The 27,283-nt window shown below is 45.4% G+C and overlaps 1 protein-coding gene across 5 annotated transcripts in view; it reads right to left on the minus strand.

Moving 5' to 3' along the window:
- SMYD3 (SET and MYND domain containing 3) overlaps window positions 1–27,283 on the minus strand; it is a 684,303-nt gene that overhangs the window by 135,702 nt on the left and 521,318 nt on the right. For all 5 annotated transcript variants that reach the window (XM_026509552.4, XM_044387997.3, XM_057315667.1 and 2 more), the window contains 2 exons: window positions 7,866–7,933; window positions 6,204–6,306 (listed from right to left, as the gene is read on the minus strand). In XM_026509552.4, coding sequence (XP_026365337.1) covers window positions 6,204–6,306; window positions 7,866–7,933 — 171 coding nt within the window. The remainder of the gene's footprint in view (window positions 1–6,203; window positions 6,307–7,865; window positions 7,934–27,283) is intronic.

Here is a 27,283-nt window from a genome sequence, read left to right on the forward strand (position 1 = left end):
CAGGACCATCCACAGCAGGAGGTGACAAAAGCTCCCTAAAGGAAAAATTCCCGAGTGTTTTTTCTTAGACTTCAAAGAAAGCATCCCATGTCTATAAAGCGCGATCTGGAAAGCATGGCAGGGCAGAGAAGGCCATCCTCTTTGACAGAAAACATAACTTTGGGCGGGCCTCAGTGGAAAAGGGGCCTGGTCAGCCAGCCAGAGCTGTCCCACCCCCCATGGCCATCCCGGTCTGGCTGGGTGGCTCTCTCTAGACCCTTCCCGCGTTAGGCAACTACATCGCGCTGCTCTGAAACACAGAAGTTAAGAGTACGTGGCCTCAACAAGTGTAAACAACGGTGTTACTGAACATCTTCTACGTGCCAGGCACTCACGGAGCGAGGCAGCACGAGACAGTGAAAATCAGCAAAGGCCCGGGATTTGCACCCACATCCCTTGATTCAAGCCGGATAATCTTTTTACAATACGGCTGCTTCTCATCCTTCTGGGGGCTGAATGGACACTGGCTTCTTGAGGGGCTGCGCCGACATCAACCCTAAAATGCGTAAGCTCGCATGACGCAGTGTTCAATGACAACTGGGCTCCTTCGGATTTAAGTCTCTAACTCCTTTTTTTGCTTTGTGATCTGAAGCCAGGGCTGCCTGGGAGATGCCTGATACAGGCACGTTCCTCTTGCTTACAGACAACACTACGTTCCAAATTCCGAATAACCAATTTCGAAGCACGCTTTTGAAACCGCCTGTCAGTAAGTCTGGGGCAGCATATGCATTCATCTGGTCTCACCAGGCTCGAGGGCCCTGTGTTTCTTACGTGATGTGATGGTACAATGAACTGAACTCCATGCTCCCTCTTGGGTTGGCTCTGGGACTCTCCTTCCTAATCCAGCCCAATGGCTCTTAGTCATCAGGCCCTGCCATCAGATCAGATCAACTGGCAGTAGTTACTGGGGAGCACGATGTGCCCGGTGTGAAGCCAACAAATCTAGGGCCAGAGAAGGAAGTTTGGCTACCCCAAGACTTAATTACAAGGGCGAAAACTCATGAGTGATCACGCCAGGCAGTGAATGGGCAACAGACTAGTTATTCCATTTAACCCCACTAAATAGACCCTGACAGCCTCCGTCACTCCCCTGTAACTGCCTGTGACCGCGACCTGGACTGGGCTATAGCTTTCTAACGGGCCTCCCTACGGCCTGTGGTCTAGCTCTCGTCTTCGAAACTACTCTCAGAGATCTTCCTAAAACCCCAATCTGATCACATCATTTCCCTACATGAAGCTTTTTGGTGGCTTCTCACATCCAAGTTCACAAAATACACCGGGTCAAAACTGAAGGTCTCAATGGCAACATGTTTTTATTCATATTTTCGGGGGGGGGGGGAGCACCATAGGTTACTAACGGGCAATGACAGTGAAATCATTTTATCAGCCAAAGATAAAAAACCTTTCCTGAAGACTCACTGGTTCACCACTTTTCAGGAAGAATCTGCTCACTGCACGTAGGGCTCACGTAGCAGGAACGTACACGTGAAACTCTGCCACTAATCAGCGGATGCTTTAATGGCATAGAACAAACTCGTATTAACATATTAATGCCACTGACCATTGCTTTGCCATTTCAGAGCAGCTTTTACGGGAAATGTGGTAAATCACTTACAACATTAGAGTAATATCATAAAAGATATTTGCTGGATGTTGGATATATTGCTTACTTGAAAATTTCAAGGCAAAGGAACCCCTTTTCCAAGAAGCCCATCTTTTCATTATGTACAACAGAGTGGGTAAGGAGGCCAAATTAAAATTAGACTTGGTTTTCATTTCTGGAATCACACTGTCACAATTATAAATTTTTCTGCAGATACTGGCTCTGAACTGAAAACAAGACTGCAAATCTCACTTCTTTTTAAAATCACACCTGAGTGTTAGTCTTTCTCTTCTCGTTGTCACACCCTTGTACTTGGTCATTAGCAAACCCTGCTATTTCTAGCTTCTAAACATTCTATTCTTCAGATCACCCACCGTGAGCTGCCACCTGAATGCCTCCTGACTTCAGGGTGCCATTGCCACCTCTTGCTTGGGTTACTGCATCAGCCTGACCCTCACTGGCCCAACCTTGCTTACACATGGAAAATCTGATCACACAGTTCCTCTGCTTCAGTGGGGCCCCACTGCCTGTCCCCAAGCGCTTCACGAGTACCTACTAAGTGTCCTATAGACCAGACACTGTTAGGAGTTCCTTACTAAGGCCCCCATGGGTTCCTACAATCACGTCTGCATATCCCCTCATCGGCTGGTCACATTCAAAGTCTTCAGTCTCCTGATAAAAACGCTTCCTTGAACTCCCCATTCTGTCCCTTGTCTCTGTGTCTTTGTCTAGAACACCTTCCCCTGTCTCAGCCAACCTGAATTCTGTGGCTCCTTCAAGAGTCTAAATCACTGGGGCGCCTGGGTAGCACAGTCGTTAAAGCGTCTGCCTTCGGCTCAGGGCGTGATCCCGGCGTTCCGGGATCGAGTCCCACATTGGGCTCCTCTGCTGGGAGCCTGCTTCTTCCTCTCTCACTCGCCTGCTGTGTTCCCTCTCTCACTGGCTGTCTCTCTGTCACATAAATAAATAAAAATCTTTAAAAAAAAAAAAAAAGAGTCTAAATCACTTCTCTGGAAGGCTTTCTTACCCGCTCCCCCACCCCTGCCCCCACCACCACTTGGGTGCCCCTGATCTGACCGTCTATAAAGCCCTGTGTACTTTATACTATCGTACCTTCCATATTCTGTTACTGTTTTCTGCCCTATGTCAGTTTCCTCATTTACACCTTGAGCTCCTGAGGGCAAGGCTGGGTCTTACTCATCTTTGTATTCCCAGTGCCCACCCCACAGCATGACACCCAATAAGTAGGCAGTGAATTTGTCAAATGACTTAGCACATAAGTAAAGAGGGCTGAGAGAAGAAACAGACTGTTTTAATGCCATGACAATTTAAATTAAAACTATGATGGATACGGACATGCTCAGTTTATGCAAATCACATGTCTTCCAGTTGTCTGGCTCCAGAGGCTGCTGGCAGCCAGGGCCGTTATTCCTAACAGCTACAACCTCTTCTGACCAGGAATTCCCACGAGGGTGGCCCACGGGGGCTGTGCCTCAAACCTTACTATAAACCTCTCTATACTAGATGAGGAGACAAAAACCCCAAAGCAAAACCAAACCAAACCAACAGACCCAACAACAGCATCGCAGGGGAAATCCTGAAGCAGCAAAGTGTTAGAGACGGAGCTGCTTTGAAGGGAAGGGTCTGAAAGTGGTCCAAGGGGTGGCTTCATGTGCAGAGAAACAAAGGGCAGGAAATGTCCATGGTGACTTCTACTGTGAAATCCACACAAATTCCCAGCTCTCCTGAACTGAGGCCCAAAATGTTCTCAGCTCAAACTGGCAACGGCTGGCTTTCGTGTTACTTTCTTTCTGGGGCCCGTGGGACACACCTGAGAATTAGTGGTAGTTTTAAAAACGGCTCTAACATTCTATTTCACCTCTGGCTCTGCCTGTAGCAAGCCTTATTTACTCCCTCAACAGACACAGAGTAAGGACCTTCTCTATAAGAAGCACTCTGCGGTCTTCCCTCGGGGAGCCTATATTCCGGGACTCACATCCCAGGGAGCACATGCTAGAACTGGGGGCTCCCCGATGAGCAATAAAGTCAAGATGCAAAGTTGATCCTATGAAACTGCCAAAAACTTCTAAATTTACTTCTTTGCTCAGTTGAACTACAGCAAATATTTGCACAAGAAAAAGGAACTACCTCTCTTAATCTCAAAATGTCATTTCTCCTGGTTCTCCCTCTGCCCCACCTCTGCCCCAAGGGGTCAGTTTGAAATGTGCAGGGGGAATATCAGGTGTTTGGGGTGGGGGGAGGGGCGCCGCAGGCATTAACTGAGCAGAGATTCAGGACACAAACGTCCTACACAACGAACAGCTGACCCATCCAGGATGCCAACAGTTAGTTCCCTCGGTGACAAGCACTCCTGGTCTTTCTGGAAGCTCATTTGAATGGAAGTCAAGTCAACAATGAGCCACGAGTGCCTCCTGGGTGCAAGGCCAAGTACTGGGTACTAAAGGAGATTTGGAAGTAAGACAATGGCCTAAGTCCTCATGACGCTTAATGGCCGAACAGAGAAGGCCCAGAAGAGCCAGAGGAGATCTCTAAGTGAAAGATATTTCCTTTAATCTGGGAAATCGGGAAGAGGTTTATAGAAGAGATGATGTGTGAAAGGACCTGGAAAGGTGTGTGACAATAACAGAGGAAAATGGGGGAAGGGGACAACTGTGCAGACAAAATGTCACTCACCAAGACATGCACGATGGGGTGGGGAAATTTTTATTTTCTGGGGAAAAAAAAAATCAAGCTCATAGCCACAGAGAACAGATCGGTCATTGCCAGAGGGGGGAGTGGGGTGCAAAATGGATGAAGCGGGTCAAAAGGTACAAAGTTCCGATGATAAAGTTAGCCAGTCCTGGGGGTGTAAGGTAGAGCACGGCAACTACAGTTAACAATACCGCAAAGCATATTTGAAAGTCACTAAGAGAGTAAATCTTCAAAGTTCTTACCATAAGAGAAAAAATTTCTGTAACTAGGTTTGGTGCCGGATGTTAAGTGGACCTACTGTGGTGATCATTTGACAATAGGCACAAACACTGAACCACTGTGTGACACGCCAGAAACATACAGAATGTCGTATGTCGATCACGCCTCGACTAAACAAAATTATCTTCCGAACAAGACGGTATGAAAGGACTTAGAGGGAGAGCCTCCCCTTGTCGGGAAGCTGCTGTGTTAAGTATCACGTGATAACGGACCTGAGTCTGCAGGGCCCGATGCCGAGCCCAGTTATTTCGTGTCCAGCAAGAGGAAGGATTTGCTTGTTGGTCCAGCGATGGAAGGAAGAGGATGTGAAGAAAAGTGAAATCGGCACCAAAAAACAAGACTTTTTTTCAACTACATGAAAACCAACCAAGGAAAATAATGGGTAAAAGCCAAGCCCAGAACACAAGGCATAGGAAAATCTCTTTGTTGTTCCTGAAAATTCTGACTGTTTCTGATTTTGTTTGCCTCTCCAGTTATTGATTTTTTTAACTTCGTAAATCACCCTCCTACCAGAAGCAGGGGCATCATTTTTGAGGAGGAGTCGGCCCTCAGCTCCTGCACTAATGCTGCTGCAAACGGACGGGGCCCCCCTTTCTTACTTGCCTTGAAATCACATGAGGGCCTAGAACAGAAAACGTAATTCTCCATCTTGTTGACAGATACCCCAGTGTACTGAGCACAGGGGTCCTAAAAGTGGGAAACAGAGTTAAGTGGCTGTGTAAGAGACAGCTTATTCAGTGGAAAATCAGATCGGAGGGGGTCTGACCGAAGCCAAATCCCTGTCTACGTAAAATACAGTGCCCCCGAGCCTAGGTTTTATTGGCTGAGTGCCGCAAAAATGCAATAAAAGCTTATGATACTCTGCTTTCCTTGCAATAAATATCCACTTTAGCAAATTGGTAGGTGGAAGGAAACTAGGTTCTAAAGAGTGTAAATACCTATAACCCCACGCTCGGGGTGGTTTCGTGTGCAAACTCTGGGGGATCAGCAGCCCCGGGGACAGCTCATCCAGCTGCCTCGTGAGACCTGGCACTTCGGAGAAGGTTCTTCTTCCCAAGAGGCAGGTGTGGGAGGCTACAACCCTGAAGGGTCAAGGCTAAGTCACTGCTGGCCTCTCTGCCCTTCACATCTTTGCTAACCAATCACACAGAGACATCGAGAGGTCTCCAAAGACCCCACGACCACGTGAACAAGTAAATCTTGTTTGCTTTCTTGCCACGAAGGTACACATGAGTCACCTGCAAAATGGGGGGGCCCTGGGGTAAGTAAGCCCTTGGGATCCCCATTCACAATCTGGGCCGTGCTCCTGCCCACGGACACTCCGTCACATGATCACACCCCTCTCTTGCCCACATACAAGAGGAGCTGCGGATCCCCAGAGAAACGGTGGTCTACAAAAGCAGTCCATCCGTAATCCTAGACAAGGACTGAAGGGCAAATCGGTCGCTGGACAGACGCATTATGGCTCTTCTCCGTGGTGGAAGGATCGGGACATGCTGTCCCTCAGGCATAGCTGAGAGGCTCTCTGATGCAAAAGGAGGCCTGGTGGGGGGACAAGCAGGTGGCTTACCTCCTCTCCGGCCTCAATGTCCCGGACAGCTCGCAGCAAGAGGTGGGGCCCATTGAACACAATGGAACAATTGGGGTCACAGCTGTGATTGAGTAAAGACATACTGGAGGAAAGAGAAAAAGAGGGTAGCGTCACTCATCAGACAGAATCCAGACAGAGTCAAACATCTACAGTTAATGACAGGTAAGGTGAACAAGGCACCAGGGACTGAGGGCTCTAGGGGAAGTCCCAGAAAGGTCACTAGCCCACGTCACATAAGCGAAATGCTCTCCAAGGCGGAGGCTTCTTAGGGAAGTGAGTTAACGAACACCTTTCCTGAGTGCTTCCTGGGGGTGAGCATGGGGGACAGCTGTCTCCTTAGATGGCAGCCAGGGCCCCACTGGTCTTTCTCACACAGCTCTGGTCTGTGTGGCCCCTTTTGCAGGCCCTCCCTCCTTAAGGATAACGAGAGTCCTCCCTCTTACGCAGAAAGCCGACGGCACCTTGCTGATGAGACCCTGGAGCGTGTGGGGCCCCAGCCCAGTGGTCACCACGGAGGTGACTTTCCACCATCTGGGAAAGGGCATGAATTTAAGCGGCAGCATACTGGATAATACTCGGAAGAACTGTGAGTGAACACTCACTGTGCAGAAAGCACTGTCTGAGCCCTTACACAGGTTTCCCGAGTTCAAGCATCATAAGACTCTCCTGAGATTCTCTGAGAGACGAAGGAGCGACCACGGGGAAGGAAACGGCTCGCGCCGGACGCGCACCTAGAAGGTGAGACCGCATCGGAAGGAGGCGGCGTGAACTCCGAGCCTGCGCTCTGACCCATCTTCCTCGGGCCAGACCCACAGACCCGTGATTTACAACACTTGTGAGAGTAAGAAAAACAGCTGAATTCTCAGGCTCACAACTAATGATGAGCGGGACCATATTTGTATTTGCACCTTCCCCGCACGAAAACAAAACGGACCGAGGAGTGACTGCGGCGTTTAGGGAGGGACAGCCTGGCCGCTCAGGGGAAGAGGGTCACCTCAGCGGCAGTGGCACAGAACACTTCAGAAGGCCAAACCCTGAAAGTCTGGGGCAATGGAGCCTGGAGTCTGTGAGCCGACAGACGAAATAACCCCAACAGGGGCAGCACAGCGAGTCTGGTGAAACGCTCCCGTGCTTCTGCCCAGGAGGCTGGGGAATAAGATCAGGGCGGCGGTGAGGGAACAACCATTTTTTTTTAGATTATTTATTTATTAGAGAGAGAGAGAAGAGAGCATGAGAGAGGGAGAGGGAGAAGCAGACTCCCCACTAAGCAGGGACTCGATCCCACAGGACTCGATCCCAGGACCCTGAGATCATGACCTCAGCCGACGTCCGACGCTTCACCGACTGAGCCACCCAGGTGTCCCAAGGTAATAACCATGTTGTATTAGCACCTACGATCCCCAACTTCTCACCCCAAGGTCCCCGAGAGCAAGAATTTAGGTGTGAGTCTGCCTCTTTGCTCAGACCGCAGCACAGACTACAGGCTTAGAAAATTCTTTTCTTTAAACTTAACATTTTCCGTTTTGTTATAATTTATCATCAGGTTTCGAGTATTGTTCTTGGAGCAGCTGCTGCACTTGCCCTTCTGACACCTTCCACAAGGTCGGGGAGCGGGGTGAGTTACAGCTGTTTCTTCCATACCTTGGATACAGGCCAACACCAACTTCCTGCATCTCCGCGTTACAGATGGTGAAAGCATTGCAGATCACCTGTGGAAACAAGGGGGAGACAATCAGGATTACCAGAGTCGCCTAAGAAACTTCGCAGGCAAGAGCACAGAAACGTTCAACATCAACTGTAGGAGTTTTAATACTTTTAGTAGTTGCTCTGGGGAGATCCCAGCCAAACAGGGATGCTCTTTCATTTGCAAAGAAGGTATCTGGGACGCACTTTCCTTAAGCACATCGGGTTAAGTGCAGGAAGAGCGACATCGTGTACAAAATCTCAGGCTTAAACCAGCACAGGGCCTGTGCATTTCAATCCGATCCTCCCCTCCAAAGTTACTCAGTCCCAGGACAGATTCAAGTTTCAGAATACAAATAATCTATTTATTGAGAACTAGACTCCTACCACGCTGGATTTTCCCCCCCTCGAACTGCCTGCAGTTTCCAAATGCCACTGTGTACCTGTGAGGAACAGCAGCCTGTCTTTGATTCCCACAAAGACGGAAGGACATGCTGAGAGAGTCTCTGATCTCAGTTGATGGACCACAACGAGTAAAGGAAGTCATTCAGTCCAGCCATGGCACTTACTAGGGACATGGAAGGGCCTCGCTGACTACATAGCACAGTCCTAGCCCCTATGGGCAGTGAGCCAAAAGGAATAAAAGATGCAACCACTGTGCTCAAGGGACCTCAAAATCTATGGAAGGCCACCCAGAATCACAAAAAGACTTCGAATCAGAAAATCTAGGTCCTGGATACACATCGCTGTCTCAGCAGGTGCTGGGATGAGCACTAAAGGAATAGAGCAAAGTTCCTGCCTTCATGAAGCTTAAATTCTAGTGGGGGGAGGGAAGGCGCACATTCGTGTCAGGAGAAAGAGCAGGTGCAAAGGCCCTGAGGTATAGAGATTCTTAGGTAGAGAGCAACAGCAAAAAGCTAGTGTGGGCAAAGCAGGGTAAGGGAGAAGAGGAAGGGTGAAATATGAGATCAGAGTGGTAGTTAGATCATACAGGTGCTTACAGCCGTGTCTAAATTATATTCTAAATGAGACAGAAAGCCACTGAGCTGCTTCTGAGCCAAGGCGTGAATGGATCGGATTTCTGTTTGGAAAGGCTCACTCTGGCTGTCGCGTAGAGAATGGGCTACAGAGAGGCAAGTGGGTTAGGAGAGGGAATAAGAAGCCCAGGTGAGGTTGGAGGCCTGGATGTTGGTGGCAAAAGTGGGGAGAAGTGAGTGGTGCTGCCAATGGGATTTACTGATGGACTGTCGAGGGAAATGGAGGGCGTCAAGGATCGGGTTTGAGCTTGGGCCTGAACAGGCTCCATAATGTTGCCATTCATTAACAGACGCAAGACTGGAAAGGAGCAGGTTTGGTTGCAGGGAGCTGGGAGCAAGGCCAGGGGCTCTGTTTCAGCCGTGTTACATTTGAAACGGCCTATTAGACATCCCAGCCAAGACCAAATCTGAGTGCCTGGAGGGCAGGGCAGCAGCCGGGCTGGAGATAGACGCTTAGGACAAAACAGAACAAAGTCCATCAAGAAGAAAGCAGAAGAGGCCACCGCAGACTTGACATGAACCAGGGACCACAAATGGATACTGACTTACTGTTACAGTTTCCGTAAAGGAAAAACAAACAACAAGCGACAACGAATGTCTCTAAATCAGGCTTACATGAAAGAACGTAAAGTACGAAAAAGCGTTCGGTCCTTTGAGACTTCTCCACTGCTCTGCAGAGCTCTTCTAGGAAATCTAGTGCGACCCATCGTGATGTGGCATTTCCTCTAGAAGTCTGATAAACTGCAGTTTCGAATCAGGAAATAGGGCGGTGTACACACACACACACACACACGCAGATTTTAAACACACACCAGTTAAATTGCTCTGGGGGCATGTGTTTCGTATTAAGTCACAACAGCATGTTGCCTATACATATTTATGCACAAAAGGGATGGTGGAAATGCGGGACAAAGGATCCTGTGTTTTCTTTTAGAAACTTTACACATTTTTAAATGGGTATGAATCTGGCGGGCGGGGAATAGAAACTTCAACACATATTTTTAAGTGTAAGCAGGACTTTACCAACATTAATCTACCGATGACACTGGATCAAACTGATCTAATCTGTTAATTTTTGAATCAAAGCAAAATGTAAACTTTTTTTTCACCACTGGGAAGCAAATTAAAGGCTCTTCCAGAATAGGTTTATTCTGACACAATTTTTTAAAAGAAAGAAAAAAGAGCTAACAAGGGGAAGTGTCAGCTTGGCTCTGTCTTCCTCCCGGAAACTCTCCCCGACCCCTCGGACCTAGCGGACTTACCCGTCTCGTTAGCATTTATCACCCGGCTCATTATTTACCCATTTGCTTGACACCAAACACGACCCCTGGGTCAAATACTCAGGGGGCAGTGATGGTGGTTCCTTACGTGAAAGACACTAATACAGGTTTTCGGGGAGGTGGACGGTCGTGTGGGTGTGGTCCTCAGTGTCCCCAGGGGGTCATTGTCTAGGACAGGGTCAGGGAAGACAGCAGAGTCAGTCACAGGTATCCTGTAGGTGGGGAAGGGGAGAGACGGGGTGTGGTTCCAAACTCTGCCAAGGAGTAAGGAGAAAGTCATCTCCATCTCTCTCGTCTCTAGCATCCAATCTGCTGATATCCCTGCCCAGATCTCCTGTCCATTCTTGCTCTCCACTCTGGCTCATTGTTTGTTTCAAACTCTTTTCCATTAGTCCAATGGATGGGACGACAGGCTTGGGCCTCAGAAGAGAGCCTCTGCTCAAAATGCCAGGGGCCTGGGGCATCCGGGTAGCTCAGTGGGTTAAATGTCTGACTCGTGATTTCAGCTCAGGTCATGATCTCAGGGTCATGAGGTCGAGCCCTGCGATAGGCTCCATGCTGGGTGGGGAGTCTGCTTGGGATTCTCTCTTACCCATTCCCTCTGCCCTCCCACAACCCCCCCCCCCCCAAATTGTCAGGGGCATGATACACGGGGCACAAAATGTGTGCAAAATGAATGAATGAATGAACGAATGAGCAAGAGTCCCCACATCCCTCACTTTCCCACCCATTTCTCTGTAATTTTTTCCTTTAACTTTCCTCCCTTCTTTTCCTTCTCCTGTTTTCACTGGTACCTATTGGCTACTCTCTCTCATTCTGCCCCACTCCACAATATAGGCAGGATGTTTTAAAGTCCTACTGAGCCAATTCCAGACAAGTTCCTCATTCATATTATCCCAAGCAGCATTGTGTGCCAGTGCTGCTGAGCTAAAACGGTTTAACTTTTTGCCTACTCCCCCTTTTATTAAAAATACCGGTTTCACTCACTAGTATATCCATATGTGCTCAAGTGAAAATCTGAAAGGAATTTTTCTTTATACCAAGAAGCAAAAGAATGGAAATAAAGCCCAGAAATAAAAGTTTAAACACTTTTCAAAGTATTTTTTGGTACAAACAGTTTTCTTAGAAAATTGCACAGGTTAAACAATTAATGGAGGAAGACTTCACACAGATACCTTTAGAAAAGCATAATAATGGGATTATTTCAATTAAAAAAGCAAGAAATTTTTTAAAAACTAAACTGGAGTATTATGGAGTATTACTTTAAAATATTTGGGACACCTGGGTGGCTCAGTCGGTTAAGTGTGTGCCTCCGCCTCGGGTCGTGATCCCAGGGTTCTGGAATCAAGTCCCGCATCAGGTTCCTTGCTCAGCGGGGAGTCTGCTTCTCCCTCTCCCTCTGCCCATCCCCCTGCTTGCTGCATTCCCTCTCTCTCTCTCTCTCTCTCTCTCTCCCCCTCTCAGACAAATAAATAAATAAAATCTTCAAAAAAATAAAATATTTCCCATGACATAAAATTAAAACATACATTTATTTTATAATTATCAAATATATTTGTGTGTATTTCCATAGTTATTTCTTTTGAGATAATCAAAAGCCTTTACAATATAACACTCTAGCTTTTCAAGATAGTAAAACTCTAGTGAGTTGGTGTAAGTGATTGTTGAACCTCTGTATTTTGTAAAAGACAACTAAAGTAAAATTTTAAATATTTTATGAAACATGATAAAAACCCTTAACAAAGTAGGTTTAGAGGGAACATACCTCAACATAATAAAAGCCATGTATGAAAAACACACAGCTAACATCATACTCAATGGTGAAAAACTGAGAGCTTTTCCCATAAGATCAGGAATAAGACAAGGATGTCTACTCTCACCCCTTTTATTTGACATAGTACTGGAAGTCCCAGCCACAGCAATCACACAAGAAAAAGAAATAAAAGGCATCAAAATTGGCAAAGAAGAAACAGAACTTTCACTATTTACAGACGATATAATACTATTTATACAAAACCCTAAAGATTTTACCAAAAAAACTGTCAGAACTGATAAATGAATTCAGAAAGGTTGCAAAATCAATATACAGAAATCCATTATGTTTCTATACACTAATAATGGAGGAGAAAGAGAAATTTGGAAAACAATCACATTTACAATTGCACCAAAAAGAACAAAATGCCTAGGAATAAACTTAACCAAAAAGATGAAAGACCTGTACTCTGAAAACTATACAACACTGATGAAAGATATTGAAGATGACACAAACAGAAAGCTATTTCATGCTCATCGACTGGAAGAAAAGATACTGTTCAAATGTCCATCCTACCCAAAGCAATCTACAGATTTAATGCAATCTTTCTCAAACTACCAACAGCATTTTTCAGAGAACTAGAACAAATAATAATGTATATGGAACCACCAAAAAACAAAAAACAAAACAAAAACCCAAATAACCAAAACAATCATGAAAAAGAACAAAACTCGAGGTATCACAATCCACAATCCCAGATTTCAAGCCATTCTACAAAGCTGCAGTGCTCAAAACAGGACGGTACTGGCACACGAATGACACACAGATCGATAGAACAGAACACAGAACCCAGAAATAAACCCACAATTATATGGTCAATTAATCTTTACCAAAGGAGGGAAGAATACACACTGGAAAAGACAGTCTCTTCAACAAATGGTATTGGGAAAACTGAACAGCTACATGGAAAAGAATGAAACTGGACCACTTCTTACACCACACACAAAAATACAAATTCAAAATGGATTACAGACCTAATGTGAGACGTGAAACCATAAAAATCCTAGAAGAGAGCACAGGCAGTAATTTCTGACATTGGCCATAGCAACACTTTTCCAGATATGGCTCCTCAGGCATGAGAGGTGGTTGGGGGTTGGGGGAAACAGGTGACGGGGATTAAGGAGTGCGGTTGTCGTGATGAGCACTGAGGAATGTGCAGAATAGTGGACTCACTATGTTGTACACCTGTAACTAATATAACGCTGTATATGAACTATGCTGGAATACATACACTTAGAAAATATAGGTATAATATATAGATATTCTATGAACCAAATTTTTACGACATTTGGCTCAGGTTCTAGGTCCAGAGCCTGACATTTGTGTTCTGGGATTAAAAGTTCCCCTGTAGCACTCATCCCAAAACACAAAGCGAATACTTCAGAGACTTATTTTATACACGTTCAAATTTCACATGTTCCCTCAAATTTTCTGAACTGAAGGTACTGAAGGTTTTTATTGTAACAGCAGATAAATTAAGGTATTTGAGACATGAGGGAAAATCACCTTTTAATGGCAAAGCTGAACAGCCCTAAGAAAACGTACAACCCATTCAGAAGACAGTCCTTCTAAGCCATAGCAGAAGAAGCCATGCACTCCCCAGCACCCCCTCCCCGATTACCCACTTCTACAAAGAACTCGGTCTGTGTGCGAGTAGCCCTGGCTTGCTGCTAGCCTACCTTAAAGAATGCTTTCCATTTCAAAAGATATAAACTATAAAACATTTAAACCAAAGGGAACTCAGTTTCTACACACAAACATCAGGCAATTTTCTCAAAGCCCATCTGCGTCTCCTTTATAATTTCTCTTTTCAAGGCATAAGTAGAATGTTCAGGACAAAGAAATGTGATGCATGGAGTTTATTAATTAGAGAGGCTAAAGGTAAATTTTCAACAGAAAGCTTACTGCATTTCGTTTTACTGAGGTCTGTGCGCAGAAGGAAAGGAAGCAGGGAGAGTTGGCAGATATGAAAACCCAGAGCAAAGGGTTTTGTACAAAAGAGCTGCCCCCTCCCCCGCTACCCCAGCACTACTAATTCTCTAACTTAAGAAACATGGTAAGGATTTCAGTCAGGGTATGTTATTCTTCTCCATGGCATATGACATTTTATTAAAGACAACTATTTTTTTTTCAGAATATTCTCATAAACCTCAAGAGATTTACTTATTTTTTAAAGATTAATTTATTTGAGAGACACTGGGAGGAGAGAGACAGCATGTGTGGGGAGCGGCAGAGGGAGGGAGAGAGAGAATCTCAAGTAGAGTCCCCGCTGAGCACAGAACCCCACGTGGGGCTTGAACTCACAACCCTGAGAGCATGTGAGCAGAAACCAAGTCGGTGGCTTAACCGACTGAGCCACGCAGGAGCCCCTAAACCTCAAGAGATTTAAAATTTACCCGATCCCTCCTATCAGCATGTCAAATATTGAACCATCTTTCATGATGCAACCCAGGCCTTTCCTGATATCCTACCCCCTCCTTTGGTCACTCCTTTACAACCCTTCCCTATCCCTGAAAATGAAAGGTATACAATCCACAAACCAGAAGATGAACGGAAGGGAACCAGGCTGCGGAAGGAGGAGAGCTGGGGCGTGAAGAGGCAGCACTTCATGACAAAAAGCACAAATCCCAGAATTCCAGAAACTCCCTCCCCAATTAGTGCAATACATCTTCCCTTTGCTGGGAAATAGCTGGAGAGCCCCGGCCCCGTCGCTATGCTGCTCCCCAGCCAGCCTTGTGGAGTCCGACCTTCAGAAGTTTTCTAATGTTTCTGACATAGGCTCTTCTGTTTGCAAACCTAAGGGACCACTGGTTACAGACAGCAAGCGAGGATGTTGGAAAACAAGTTCAGGAGGAACATAAAAACGGTAATTCTATAAAAGGGACTCAAGGTGCTCCATTATAATGACTTTTATCTGGAAGAAATTCTTCCATACCACCTCAAGATGTCTCTAGTATTTAGAAAATGCTAGAAGGAGAACATATAATGAGTATGTAATCTTACTTTAGCAGATGGCATGAAAACTATTAAAGTCTCCGGTGCGTTATTTGAAATGTGTTTGCACCTAGCCCCCTAAAACCTTCTCTTACCTCATCACTTAGAAACACCATGAAAATTATGAAGTTCAATCTAGCTGGTTTTCTAAAGAGTAGATTATAAGAATGATAAGCATCAGGTTTTAAAAGCATGATGCTAAGGCCCCAACCAAAAAATATTCATTTAAATGTATGTTGATAGATAAAAAAAAAACTGTTGATAAAACACTGATAAAAAATATTCATTTAAATGCTGATAAATAATCTAATTTAAAGCAAATTAAACCATGGGTACCACTTGTTAAATGGGAAAGCTAAAAATCTGTCTTTATATTATATGAATATTATTAAAGATTTTGCAAATGTACTTTATTATACAAACCAAGTAAACAATAAAATAATCCAACTTAAGAACTACATCTTTACCACATCCCATATCACAACACACTTGGACATGTGTTCCAGACCCAGTACGTTCGAATACTACTTGCTTCCACAACGGCAGTGGTGTCAATCACGTTTCCAGCTATGGTCACAAAGAGTGCACGCTAGACATACTCAACAATGACTTGCAAAAGCTAAAATCAATATCAAGGCCAGTATCCCAAGCGAAGGGATACAGATCCAAAATCACGCCTCCTGTTCTAGAACATTCCCAAGGTGGAGCCACCAAATATTAGCAAATGAGGATTCATAAAATGAAGGCTTTTTGGATAACAGGTCTCTCTTCAGAAACCCACCTACATTTTTATTTTTCTAAGGGCCTTCCTCATGGCAGAACCCATGATATCTTCAACAACTGTCCTTGATAAGAGAAAGCAAAACAGGAACGACAGTCACAAATTTGTCTGTTTTTCTTTGTTCTTCCCTTCAGGATAGTCCCTAACATTCACCTTCTTATATCACTCAGCCGATGAAAAAAGCATTGGCAACAGATGTCTGTCAAGTATGTGTAAAAGTATAAAAGCTCTTAACAGGGTTTCCATTGTGTCATTTTGTTCCCACATCCCGAGGCACAGAAATACGATGATATTCTTAAATAATTTATTGCAGGATATTGTTAGTTTCCATAGCTCTGCCACAGGCGTCCTTTTCTAAAGCGAAACATTTCACATAGTTGTGCTCCTGTCCAGAAAGTGTATTATCACGACCAGCTCAACTTCCCCCACAGACAACACTTAAGGATTCTTCTGTTCAGCTGGAGTCTCTCCAAATGCTCTCTTACGTGATAATCTAGTTTCAGGATTCTCGTTCCAGGTAATTGGAGGAAAAATCTACCCGGAGGCAGTGCGGTACCATGCTCTGTGATGTCTCTTGGTTGGAGTGCTAAAATCCGCAATGCGGTACCCTGGGTGCTGGGCATCCCCTGATGGCGGCTGAACAGTGTGGAGACCCACCATGTTTTCCCATCACATGAATGGAGAAAAGCAAACTACAGAAGAAACGTTCCATGTGGAAGATAAAACCGAACACGAACCAACTGCTTCATGCAATCCTCAGTGAAAGATAGATTCTAGTACGAGCCGGGAGTTGCTTTCTGTAGAAATTGAGGTGGATATTCTTTCCAGGAGAAATTCTATCAGACAAGGGTTTGTCATGCTGCTCCTACTTGACGTTGACACCTGAGGGAGTCACTACCGCACATTACAGCATGAGGCGTGCACACGGTGCATCTACAAGCGCATGGGCATGGGGGTTGGGGGGGTGTTCTGGGGACTAGTAGCCGGGGCGGGTTTCTGGGAGCCAATGGCACCTCAAAAGGTCCATCCTTCTGGGGTGGCCCACGCATACCCAGTCCCTGGTGACTGAGAAGGAAAAGAGAAGACAAATCATGGCTTCATCCCCCACCACCCCCCATTTCTACAGAGATAGCTCAAAAGTACCCCTTCCCTGCTTCCTTCAGTCATTCATGTGGACAGCCAGGGACACAAAACACCCTGGTGGGATTTCTACTTGATCATTTGTCTCTCCTGGCACCACAATGAATCTCCTGACCAGATTCCTGAGTTGGCCCCTAAATGAAACACCAGCGTGCCGCCCCTGCACCCCTTTAGTGGTGACCTCCAGAGAGTCCCAACGGAGGTCCCCTGCCTGGGTCAGCGTTCATCAGAATGTGAAGAGAGGAGGGAATTTGGAAAAGCAGATTAAATACATCTTTTCTTTTTTTTTTTTTAAGATTTTATTTAATTATTTGAGAGAGAGAGAGTGAGCACAAGGGGGGAGGGCAGAGGAGAGGGAGAAGCGGGCCCCCCCACGGAATAGGGAGCCCAACACGGGGCTTGATCCCAGGACCCAAGATCATGACCTGAGCCAAAGGCAGACACTTAACCGACTGAGCCATCCAGGCGCCCCTATATCTTTTCTTTTTTAATGCCCACTACTGATTCGGTACCAGTGACTTTGTTAGGTTAGCCTTTGTGACTTCCACATAGCATTGCTAATAAACCAAGACAATTGTCATAATGCAACAACAAAAAAATCTCCTCTTGCCCTTCTCTCTTTCCCTCCTTCCACTGTCTCTCCGTCTGCATTCCTTCCTACAAGCACTCAGTCAGTGACCTACACCGACCAGGTAGGCTCTGGAACCACAGGAAGGTGTCCGCACTGACCGCGCCCTCCGTGATGCTGAGACTGGCCGGGGACACGGCCACACTAGGCAATGAATCACATGCATGCCGCACCGGTGCCCAGCACACGGGTCATGAGCTCAGCTGGGACAGGTAGGGGAAAGGAGGTACCTCAACCCGGACTCACAAGGATCACCCACGCTTCTTATGCCTTCTGTGACATGGTGGGAAAGCATCAGCTGAATTATAAATTCCGGAAAATGTTTTCCTGAGATTGAAGGAAGTTGGCATAAGCTTCATACCCACACAGATGATGTCGGCTTCCGAAAGTGGAAGGTGGTGACATCTGATAACAGCAGACGCTACAAAAGTCAACACCGAGAAGTAACAGGAATCACGACACAGGGTTTTGCCACAGCATGTGGAACGAAATACAGACCCATGGCATTCCCTGGTTTTTTAAAAAAACCTTACAAACCTCTAAAATGTGTCCTATTCCTTGTCTACCGCACTGCAAGTGGAGAGGAAGGAAAAAGCAGAGCGATACTAAAGACAGTCATGCCTGAAATGCCATGATGTAATTCTTTCTCTGAAGAGCCAGAAAGCAGATGCAGGGAGGGCTGAACTCAGGGGCAGGGGCACCTGACGAGAGCAGTCGTGGGTGGGGGGTGCTGGCAGGGGTGTTGGGACCCAGTGGCCCTCAGACCTTTCCTTCAACACATGCTGAGACCAGCTGAACATCACACCACTGAATCCACTGTTTCCAACAAGGCAAGGGCCTCACTGAGGAGCACCTGTCCTGCCTGAGGGAGGAGCACGGGTGCCCCCACGGTGCCCCACCTCGAAGCCCTTCTGGTTCGCAGTCTTGGGGGGCTCCAGCCCCCTCACAAGGGAGCTCTCAGAACAGTGTCTTCATTCTAAGGATGAGGAAAGGAAGGCTAAGAGAGATGGATCCACCATTCTAAGGCTGGGTACTCACCTGCTCTCACGCATCAGCGAGATTTAGTTTGTCAAAATAACCTTCCCAGCAGAAAACTCAGCCCTGGAGGAATTACACACAGGACAGGCTGGGGGGAAGGGGTTAAGTGCCAGGAAAGGTCTGGAACGGTGCTGTCCTGTACCCCTGCTGGCAGAAACACAGGTTTATTCACTCAAGCATTATGGGCCTTTTTATTTCAACACGCACAGTTGAGGCACAGGAAGGAGGGACGAAAATCCAGCCCTTTCAACTGTTTGCCTAGAGAAATGAGAAAGTAAAAACATGTCACGTTCCTCTCTAATTCTGACAAATTTTAGCCTTTCTCGGCCAGGATAATTTTCCTGACTATTGGCCATATTTCTTTGTAAGTCACTCTGTCCAGAACCAAGTTGCACTAATGCAGTGCAGTACTCGAATCTGTCAGATCAGTTCAGAAGGACATGAGTCTGCTGCCCGTGCACGGCCCTGGGAGCCACAACGCACCCCCCCCGCCCCGATCATCAGCAGGAAGGATTGCTGGGGATTGCCGAAGACCAGCTGGGAGATGTGAAGGAAAATATATGGCCTTTGAATTTTCCACTCTCCCTCCGTCGGACTGCAGCCAGCCACCATTACCAAATTAGTGCCACAAAGAGAGGGATTTTCTCTCCCTGGGGCAGGCCAGAAAGATAAATCAGCTACAAAAGAGCAAATGGCTACAGGAAGAAAGAGAAAATGAAGGCCCGACACTCTGTCGTGCGAATGTCACAGTATTTGCAGGTGGTCACACACGGAGCCATCAGAGAGAGAACTGCAGAGAACCCTCCCCTCCCACTCTGGGCCTCCTCCCATCTCCCCCCAAAATAAATGTGATGGTTTTCTCTTTCATAAGCACCTTTCGCCTTCCCACCTGACCACTTTTTTTTTTTTAAAGATTTTATTTAATTATTTGACAGAGAGAGAGACAAAGCATGAGCAGGGGGAGCAGCAGAGGAAGAGGGAGAAGCAGGCTCCCCGCTGAGCAGGGAGCCCCATGTGGGGCTCAATCCCAGGACCCGGGAATCATGACCTGAGCCCAAGGCAAACGTTGAACCGACTAAGCCACTCAGACGACTCCATCTGACCGAATGCAAGTTTGTACAGCCACTTAGGAAAACAGTATGGAGGTTCCTCAAAAAGTTAAAAATAGAGCTACCTTATGACCCAGCAATTGCACTACTGGGTATTTACCCCAAAGATACAGATGTTGTGAAAGGAAGGGGCACATGCACCCCAGTGTTCATAGCAGCAATGCCCACAGTGGCCAAACTGTGGAAGGAGCCAAGATGCCCTTCAACAGACGAATGGATAAAGAAGCTGTGGTCCATCTATACAGTGGAATATTACTCAGCCATCAGAACGATTACCTAACATTTGCAGCAACATGGACGGGACTGGAGGGGATTATACTAAGTGAAATAAGTCAAGCAGAGAAAGACCATTATCATATGGTTTCACTTATATGTGGAACATAAGGAATAGCAGGAAGGACATCAGGAGAAGGAAGGGAAAAATGAAGGGGGGGAGATCAGAGGAGGAGACGAACCATGAGAGACTATGGACTCTGGGAAACAAACTGAGTTTCAGAGGGGAGGGGGTGGGGGGATGGGCTAGCCCGGTGATGGGTATTAAGGAGGGCACGTATTGCACGGAGCACTGGGTGTTATACGCAAACAATGAATCACAGAAAACTGCATCAAAAACTAATGATGTACTGTACGGTGACTAACATGACACAGTAAAAAAAATAGTAATAAAAAAATAAAAATATCAGGGAATTAGTATTTTTATGTGGGGTGCAATGTGCTAAATTATGTGTCTACATTTCCATATTATTGGCCAATTATTTTTGATGAGGAAGAACCCAGAAATAAAGAACCAGCATTTACCAGAAAGCTGTAAAGCAGAAAACTATGAGAATTAAAAGAGATAATAATGCATGTGGGCCTGGGAAGGGCTCCTGGTACAGAGAGAGCTTAGTAAATAGTAACAAGATCATTATTATTACCAAAGTTCATCGACTGTAAGACGCACTCAATAAAGAGTCAGATGCACCATGTTATTGCGTTCTACTAAGAAAAAGCATTAGCAAACTATGTCAGGCTAGCTGTTGTGCAATGGATTCCAGTTCCAGGAACATAAAATCGTGAAAAAATACACAGTTTGGAATTCATGAAATTCAGCATCACTGTGTATACCCCCAGGTGTTGGCAGAACAGAAGTTGTGCTCTGCATAACCGATGTGTGAGGACAGGACATTTGTGTCACCTCAGCCACACCGGGCCGTGAGGTTCCAGCCACCCCTCCGTCTCTCGGAGCTTCTGCACCGAGCTGACCAGGTTCGGGTTGCTCTCCTGGACTCTCAGCATCACCCAAACTCATTCACCACCACTTCCGGTTCTTGGTTTTCATCATCCTCAGTCAGTTGTCCTAAAACAGACTCTCATAAGTCACTCAAAACCCAAAATACGACCTTGACCTAAAGTTGCATTGCTTATGCCAAGTTAACGGTCTGCCCAAATTTGGCCATACTCTGGAGGTGACCCAATGCACGGGTTCCCAGCAGCTTCTTTCAATTCTGAGTTAAGCAGGGCAACTTCCCTTGGATAGGGGTTTAAGTCAGTTGCTTTAAAACCCAAGTTCACATTTCTTTTCCCGCCTACCACACAGCTCTCTCTAAACAGCCAAGGGAAAGCACTTAGAAGGACAGTTTGGGTAGAGAAGCAGCCGATGGATTTTAAAGCCCTTCTGACAAACCGTACAGACAGATCCTGAATGTTCTGGAATCTGAGCTGGCTATTTTTCACTGAGAGCACTGGCCTTCAAGACTATTAACATATATGGGAACTGAAGAAAGATACGTAAAAATATATACAGAAATCATATACGAACTAAACCAAAATGGGGCACAGGGTTTCTGCATCCCACTTATCACCTGTAATGCCAAGGAGTGGGTGGGTCTCCCCTAATACACCAGCCAGGGTCCTTGGTGGCCAAGAGCCCACTGCATTCCTTGACTATACAAAGATCTGAGAGTGAACTGTCCACTCAGTGGTCATTTTCCCATGATACAAAAATGCTCTCCAAATGTTTTTAAAAATATTTTTTCATGACAATAGGTAAATCCTAACTATTAGAAGTTAGAATGTGGCATGTGGGTGGCTCAGTTGGTTAAGCCTCTGACTCTTGGTTTCGGCTCAGGTCATGATCCCAGGGTTGTGAAATCGAGCCCCACATCAGGCTCCCCACTCGGCAGGGAGTCTGCTTCTCTCCCTCTCCCTCTGCCCCTCCCTCTGCTCATGCACGCTCTAAAATCTTTAAATAAATAAATAAAAATCAGATTATGCTGCCTGTGGTCTGGCCATTAACCCCCCCCCACTTCTTTACACTGTCCTTTATAATGATTACTCTCAGTATTGCCCCTGAAGAAAAGACACCCAAACTTCCACATTTGTGAGATTCAACAGTTCTCCTACTGCTCCTATCACAAATGAAAGAAGCAGGTTTTCCTTTTCCTGGGTTATACACAGATTTAACTAGTTACTTTAAATAAAAAAAATAAAAGTCCCAACGATTCTTTCTTTCCCTCCAGCCTCATTTTGCACGTGCTCTTCATTTTCCCCCAACATCTAAATGCAAAATAGAACATACCCGCTGAAGGAATCAGGGTTTGATCATTATAGCAGGCATAACTGAATTTGCATATGTGAGGTTTCCAACTTTGAATTCAGAGACAACGAACGAAGCAACAGCCCAAACAAGAATTAATCTGTTGTTTCTGAAAAAAAATTTAGTAAATTATCAAAGGTGGTTAAAGAAATGCTGGTTTTAAAGAAAATAACAGAAATGTTCCTAAGTAAAGATGATTACGGTAAAGCTTATTTGGAGGAGAAAAAATAAACCAAAGCATTAGCAATAAAAGGTAAGCCCGGAGAGCTGAAATGCAAGGATCGCTTTGGGAAATGGAGAAAAAATGAAACCAAAGGAAACAAGGCATGAAAAGAAGGGAGGATTAAGAGAATAACGAAAGAGTCGACAACAAAAATGTTACAGACTCCTAGGAAAGAGAATTACTGATGGTCAGTATCTATTTGGATTGCCATGATGAAAAAGAGAAGATTGACAAGAAGTGGGGGGGGGGGAAGGTAAACCAATTTTATATGGCTGTCTCCTGACCTAATTCAGCTCGTTAAATCAGAAAGCTGATTTTCCGAAGGAAATGAAAGCAGCAGCAGCTGATTGGTAAATGGGGAGAGTATTGGGTGATGGGCATCATTGTTACCACTGCTCTGATCAAACTAATTTGAGAAGACTGTGACACTAGCTCTCAGAGGCACCTGTTAAATACTAAGGAAAGGTACCCCCCACCCCTGCTCCTAGCATGGTTGGCATTCTATGCAAAAGAAACACTGAAAGTCAACATACGCCAAACGATATGTTCTGCAGGCCTGCAGGCTAGTATAAACGCTCCAGGTTCTTACTAAGCTAAAGGAGATATTGCCCTGGGTACACACTGCAGCAGAGAGTTGTAAAAATACCTCCAAAAACGATAAGCCTCAACTCCCCAAATGTCCTCGAGGGCATATACAGTGTCCTGTCCCAAGAGACGTTGGCGCCCTTCCTCACTCAGGGGTTCGTGCAAACCTACTCAAAGTGAAGTCTAAGTATCTTTATTTTCGGAAGGCACTAGGTTCCAAACAGAAAGGCCGTCATCAGAGAGAGTAGGGAGCAATCAGAGGCTGCGCAGGAGGCTCCGAGAATCTAAAACAAAGGGACTTCATAGGCACGTAATCATGAAATACCTTTGGGTAAAGTGTTCATATGTCCCCAAAGAGGAATTCAAGATAGTTAGACCTCTTTGGTCGGTCATAATATAAACTATTATCAGTGTATTCAGGAGAAAGAAACAAGGCAAAATGATATTCTCTCTCTTTTTCCTTCCATATTTAAATTGACTTACTACATTGGGAAACTTGTCTGCACGCTGATCTTCTGGACTCCAACTATATGAAATCTTTAAATTAACTAAAAATATTTTTCAGGCTGTTACTCTGAAGAGAGGAGGTAGGGAAAGCACATCTCGAGGTAACCAGTTTACGTGCAGGGTTCAAAGTTAAAGAACGAAAAGCAACAATAAGAAAAGTTGCTCATATCCTGTGATTAGCCCGCTGCCTGCTCTTCCACCACAGTATCACGTATCACAAATGAAGCCCAGAAGTTTAACACCGAGTGACATTAAGCTGTGTTCGGGGGGCACCTGGGTGGCTCCATCGGTTAAGCATCTAATTCTTGACTTCGGCTCAGGTCACAATCTCAGGGTCGTGGGTTCGAGCCCTGCATCCTCCGGCTCTGCGCTCAGTGGGGCATCTGCTTCTCCCTCTCCCTCCACTCCTCCCCCCGTTTGCTCTCTCTCTCTCTCAAATAAAGAAAATCTTTTAAAAAATGTGTTTAGTAAATTATACCCACCAAAACACAACAGAACTTTAGAAAGATTTTCAATAATGATTTTTGTTGAAATAAAAAACCATTTTCTGTTTAACTTTTTTGAGCGCAATAATCCTTCTTATCTTAAATAATCAGAAACAAAATGGATCTAATACTCTAAAGTGAAAAGAAACGAACATGTAGTATAACAGGCACCTTTACGTGTTAACTCGCTGATGTGATTAAATCAATTTCCTGAGGGATCCAGGGTGTTAATTAGGGAAAACATATTTCTCCTTAATCTTTACCCTATATAAGTACCGGTAGTGGTCAAATGCTGCTCATCTTTCCCAGACAAGTGCTTTCAAGATGGCGGCTACCATGCAGTTGGTAACTCTGTTCCCAAGTTGCGGGTTACGGGGCAATTATATACATTAAGGCTGCAGATGAACATGAGACAGACACGGGAGTCAGTACAGAACCGAGGCCTCAAGACAAGGTAAAGAAAGTGGTAGGGGTGCCTGGATGGCTCAGTGGGTTAAGCATCCACCTCTTGATTTCGGCTCAGGTCATGATCTCAGGGTCCTGGGATGGAGCCCTACATTGGGGTCTGTGCTCATTGGGGAGTCTGCTTGAGATTCCCCCCCTCCCTTTCCCCCTACCTCCTACCACCCCCCCCAAATATATAAATAAATCTTAAAAAAAAGTGGTAGATCATTCCATATTCAATTGCCCATCAGGTCATAACTCTATGTCACTCACACACATTTACCCCTTTCTATTCAATCCCTTCATTGTCACCTGTTTTGGACCTTCAAGACCTCTTGCTTACAACTTTCCAAGGTAGGCTCTATGCCTGCCCACCCCACTGTGTTTTGTTAATCCACCCTTCAGAAAAGAGAAATATGAGATCTACCCCATGGCTACAGCAAAAAAGACAAAATTCTTCAACATGACATCGAAGGCCCTCCACAAACTGCCCTCCCCCTACCTTCCTGCCGTGCCCCACGCTCGCTGTGTTTCTGTTACACCAGCTTCTTTGCCATTCCTAGCCATGTCCTGTCCTCACTCAGTTCTCTACCCCGTCCATATGCTTCCTATTTAAAAAAGTACTTTTGTCACTGTCTTTGTTGCTCATAATTTTATTCATCCTTCAAGATACATCTTAAGTGGCACCTCCTTCAGGAAGTGTTCCCACATCCCACGAATCTGACTTCTCTATACTCTCATAGCATCATATTTACACATAAGCTGCAGCACTTACCACATTCTACTCTGAATGGAAGGCAATTATGTAAAAGTCAATCTCTACCACTGGACTAGAAGCAACTGAACACCGCAAGTCACAGCTCTCAGTGCTTTATAGCATTTATTTGCTCATATGTCTTTTCTTTTTCAATAAACCATAAGTTCCCTGAGGTCATGATCCACATCTCCCTTTAAAAATATTTTAAGTGAAAAATTAAATATATATTTCCAACGTAAATATAACACCTAATGTACATTATACACATAAATATATAAATACAGGTATCCTCTGCTTTTCAAAATTTCACATGATGCCACTTTGCTTTTACAAAAGACTTATATTAAAATTAGTGCCTAACTAGAGGAAATCTGAAGAGGATTTCCACTTTCACTGGGAAAGGCAAAAAGCAAAAATAGCGTTCAGCATTTATTTTGCGGGGAGCTGTTAGAAGGCTCCCTTCCACCCTCCACCCTGAGCAGGGAGAGAGCCCCGCCCAGCTCCTTCCCGAGAACCACACGCAGCATCTCAGCATCCAGCCGCCAGACCTGTGACCTGTGTCTGCGAGCATCTCTCTCTGTATGGCTTTTTTAAAAAATTTATTTTGTGCGTCCATTAGCAAGCTGTGTCTCATGGTGTCAGAAAAGCCCGAGAGATTAATTTTTGGCTCTGAGAACACTAAAAAAATTTTCCATATAAATTAATGTAATTGCATCTTTGCTTTACACCATTTCAGATTAGTAAAGATTTCATAAGTAATGCTCTACTTTCAGATAGAGGGGGGAAGCTGTCCATCATCCATGGTAGTATTTACAATGCAAGTCAAGGTTCCATTTACCTACTACCCACTGAATACACAGAAATCACCCACATCTTCGAGTACTGGTGGAACAGGACGATATCCTTGGTGCTCCCGCCCATCTCATTCCTTCTCCATCTTCCAGAGGTAATTGCTATCTTAATTTTGTGTTTCTTATTCCCTTGTTTTTATAATAGTCTTATCCCATATGCATGTATCCCTAAACAACATATTGTTTAGTTTTGCATGCTTTTGGTTGCTTATAAACGGAATCATACTGCATTTATTATTTTGCAAATTTTTTGTGTTTGTTTTTGGTTTTTGGCTCAACATTATGTTCCTAAGACTCACACATGCTGACGCATGTAGCTAAAGTTCATTCATTTTCACTACCTAAGTGAACCTCTTGCAAATGAGCTCTGGGAGGCACATGTGAGAAGAGTGTCCACAGCAACACGGCTAACACGAAACACTGCGAGTGACCCCAGTGTTCATGATCAGGAGGCTACGTAAATAAATCGTGGTATTTTCTACACTTGCACCTGCTAATGTGTCTGGCATGCAGTAGGCCCTCTATAAATATTTTTTTGAATAGATAAATAGACTTGAGGATTCATCAAGGCCTCTCCCCCAAGCCCAGGACATGCTCAGATGCTCAGTAAACATCTGAGACATTCATCCACAAAATCATGTAAGCCCCTAAGACTAGCAGTGGACAGATGGTCAGACAAACTGACAACTCATATTATGTGAGTTGAGACAAGTCAGGGGACAAAACGGCAACTATGACATGCCTGCCCGCAACAAGCCACGTGGACGGGTGTAATGCCTGACGGTGTGAACTCCACCTGCTTTCTTCTGAGTCCTTACACACACCGCCGTGGGTCCCAGGCACCCCTCTCCCCCACCACCCTCCCCTCGCTCCGCCCCCCTCTACCTTCTCTGCTGCTCCCCTCTTCACATGAGCCTGTTCTGGTACACCTGGGAAGGATTTAGGGATGGGGCAAGAGCTGACTTTTTGATTTCCCTTCTCTGCCCAGCCATCTCGAGCCCCGACTTACTCCCTTGATAATTACATTTTGTTGGACAATGATTTGCCTCTTACTGTTGTCACCATCTGAACACTGCATACCCATTTTAAGGCAGTCAAGCTACCCTGCTTGTTGCTGTTTTAACAT

The sequence above is a fragment of the Ursus arctos genome, unplaced genomic scaffold (genome assembly GCF_023065955.2).
Source record: "Ursus arctos isolate Adak ecotype North America unplaced genomic scaffold, UrsArc2.0 scaffold_2, whole genome shotgun sequence".
Taxonomy (NCBI): Eukaryota; Metazoa; Chordata; class Mammalia; order Carnivora; family Ursidae; genus Ursus; species Ursus arctos.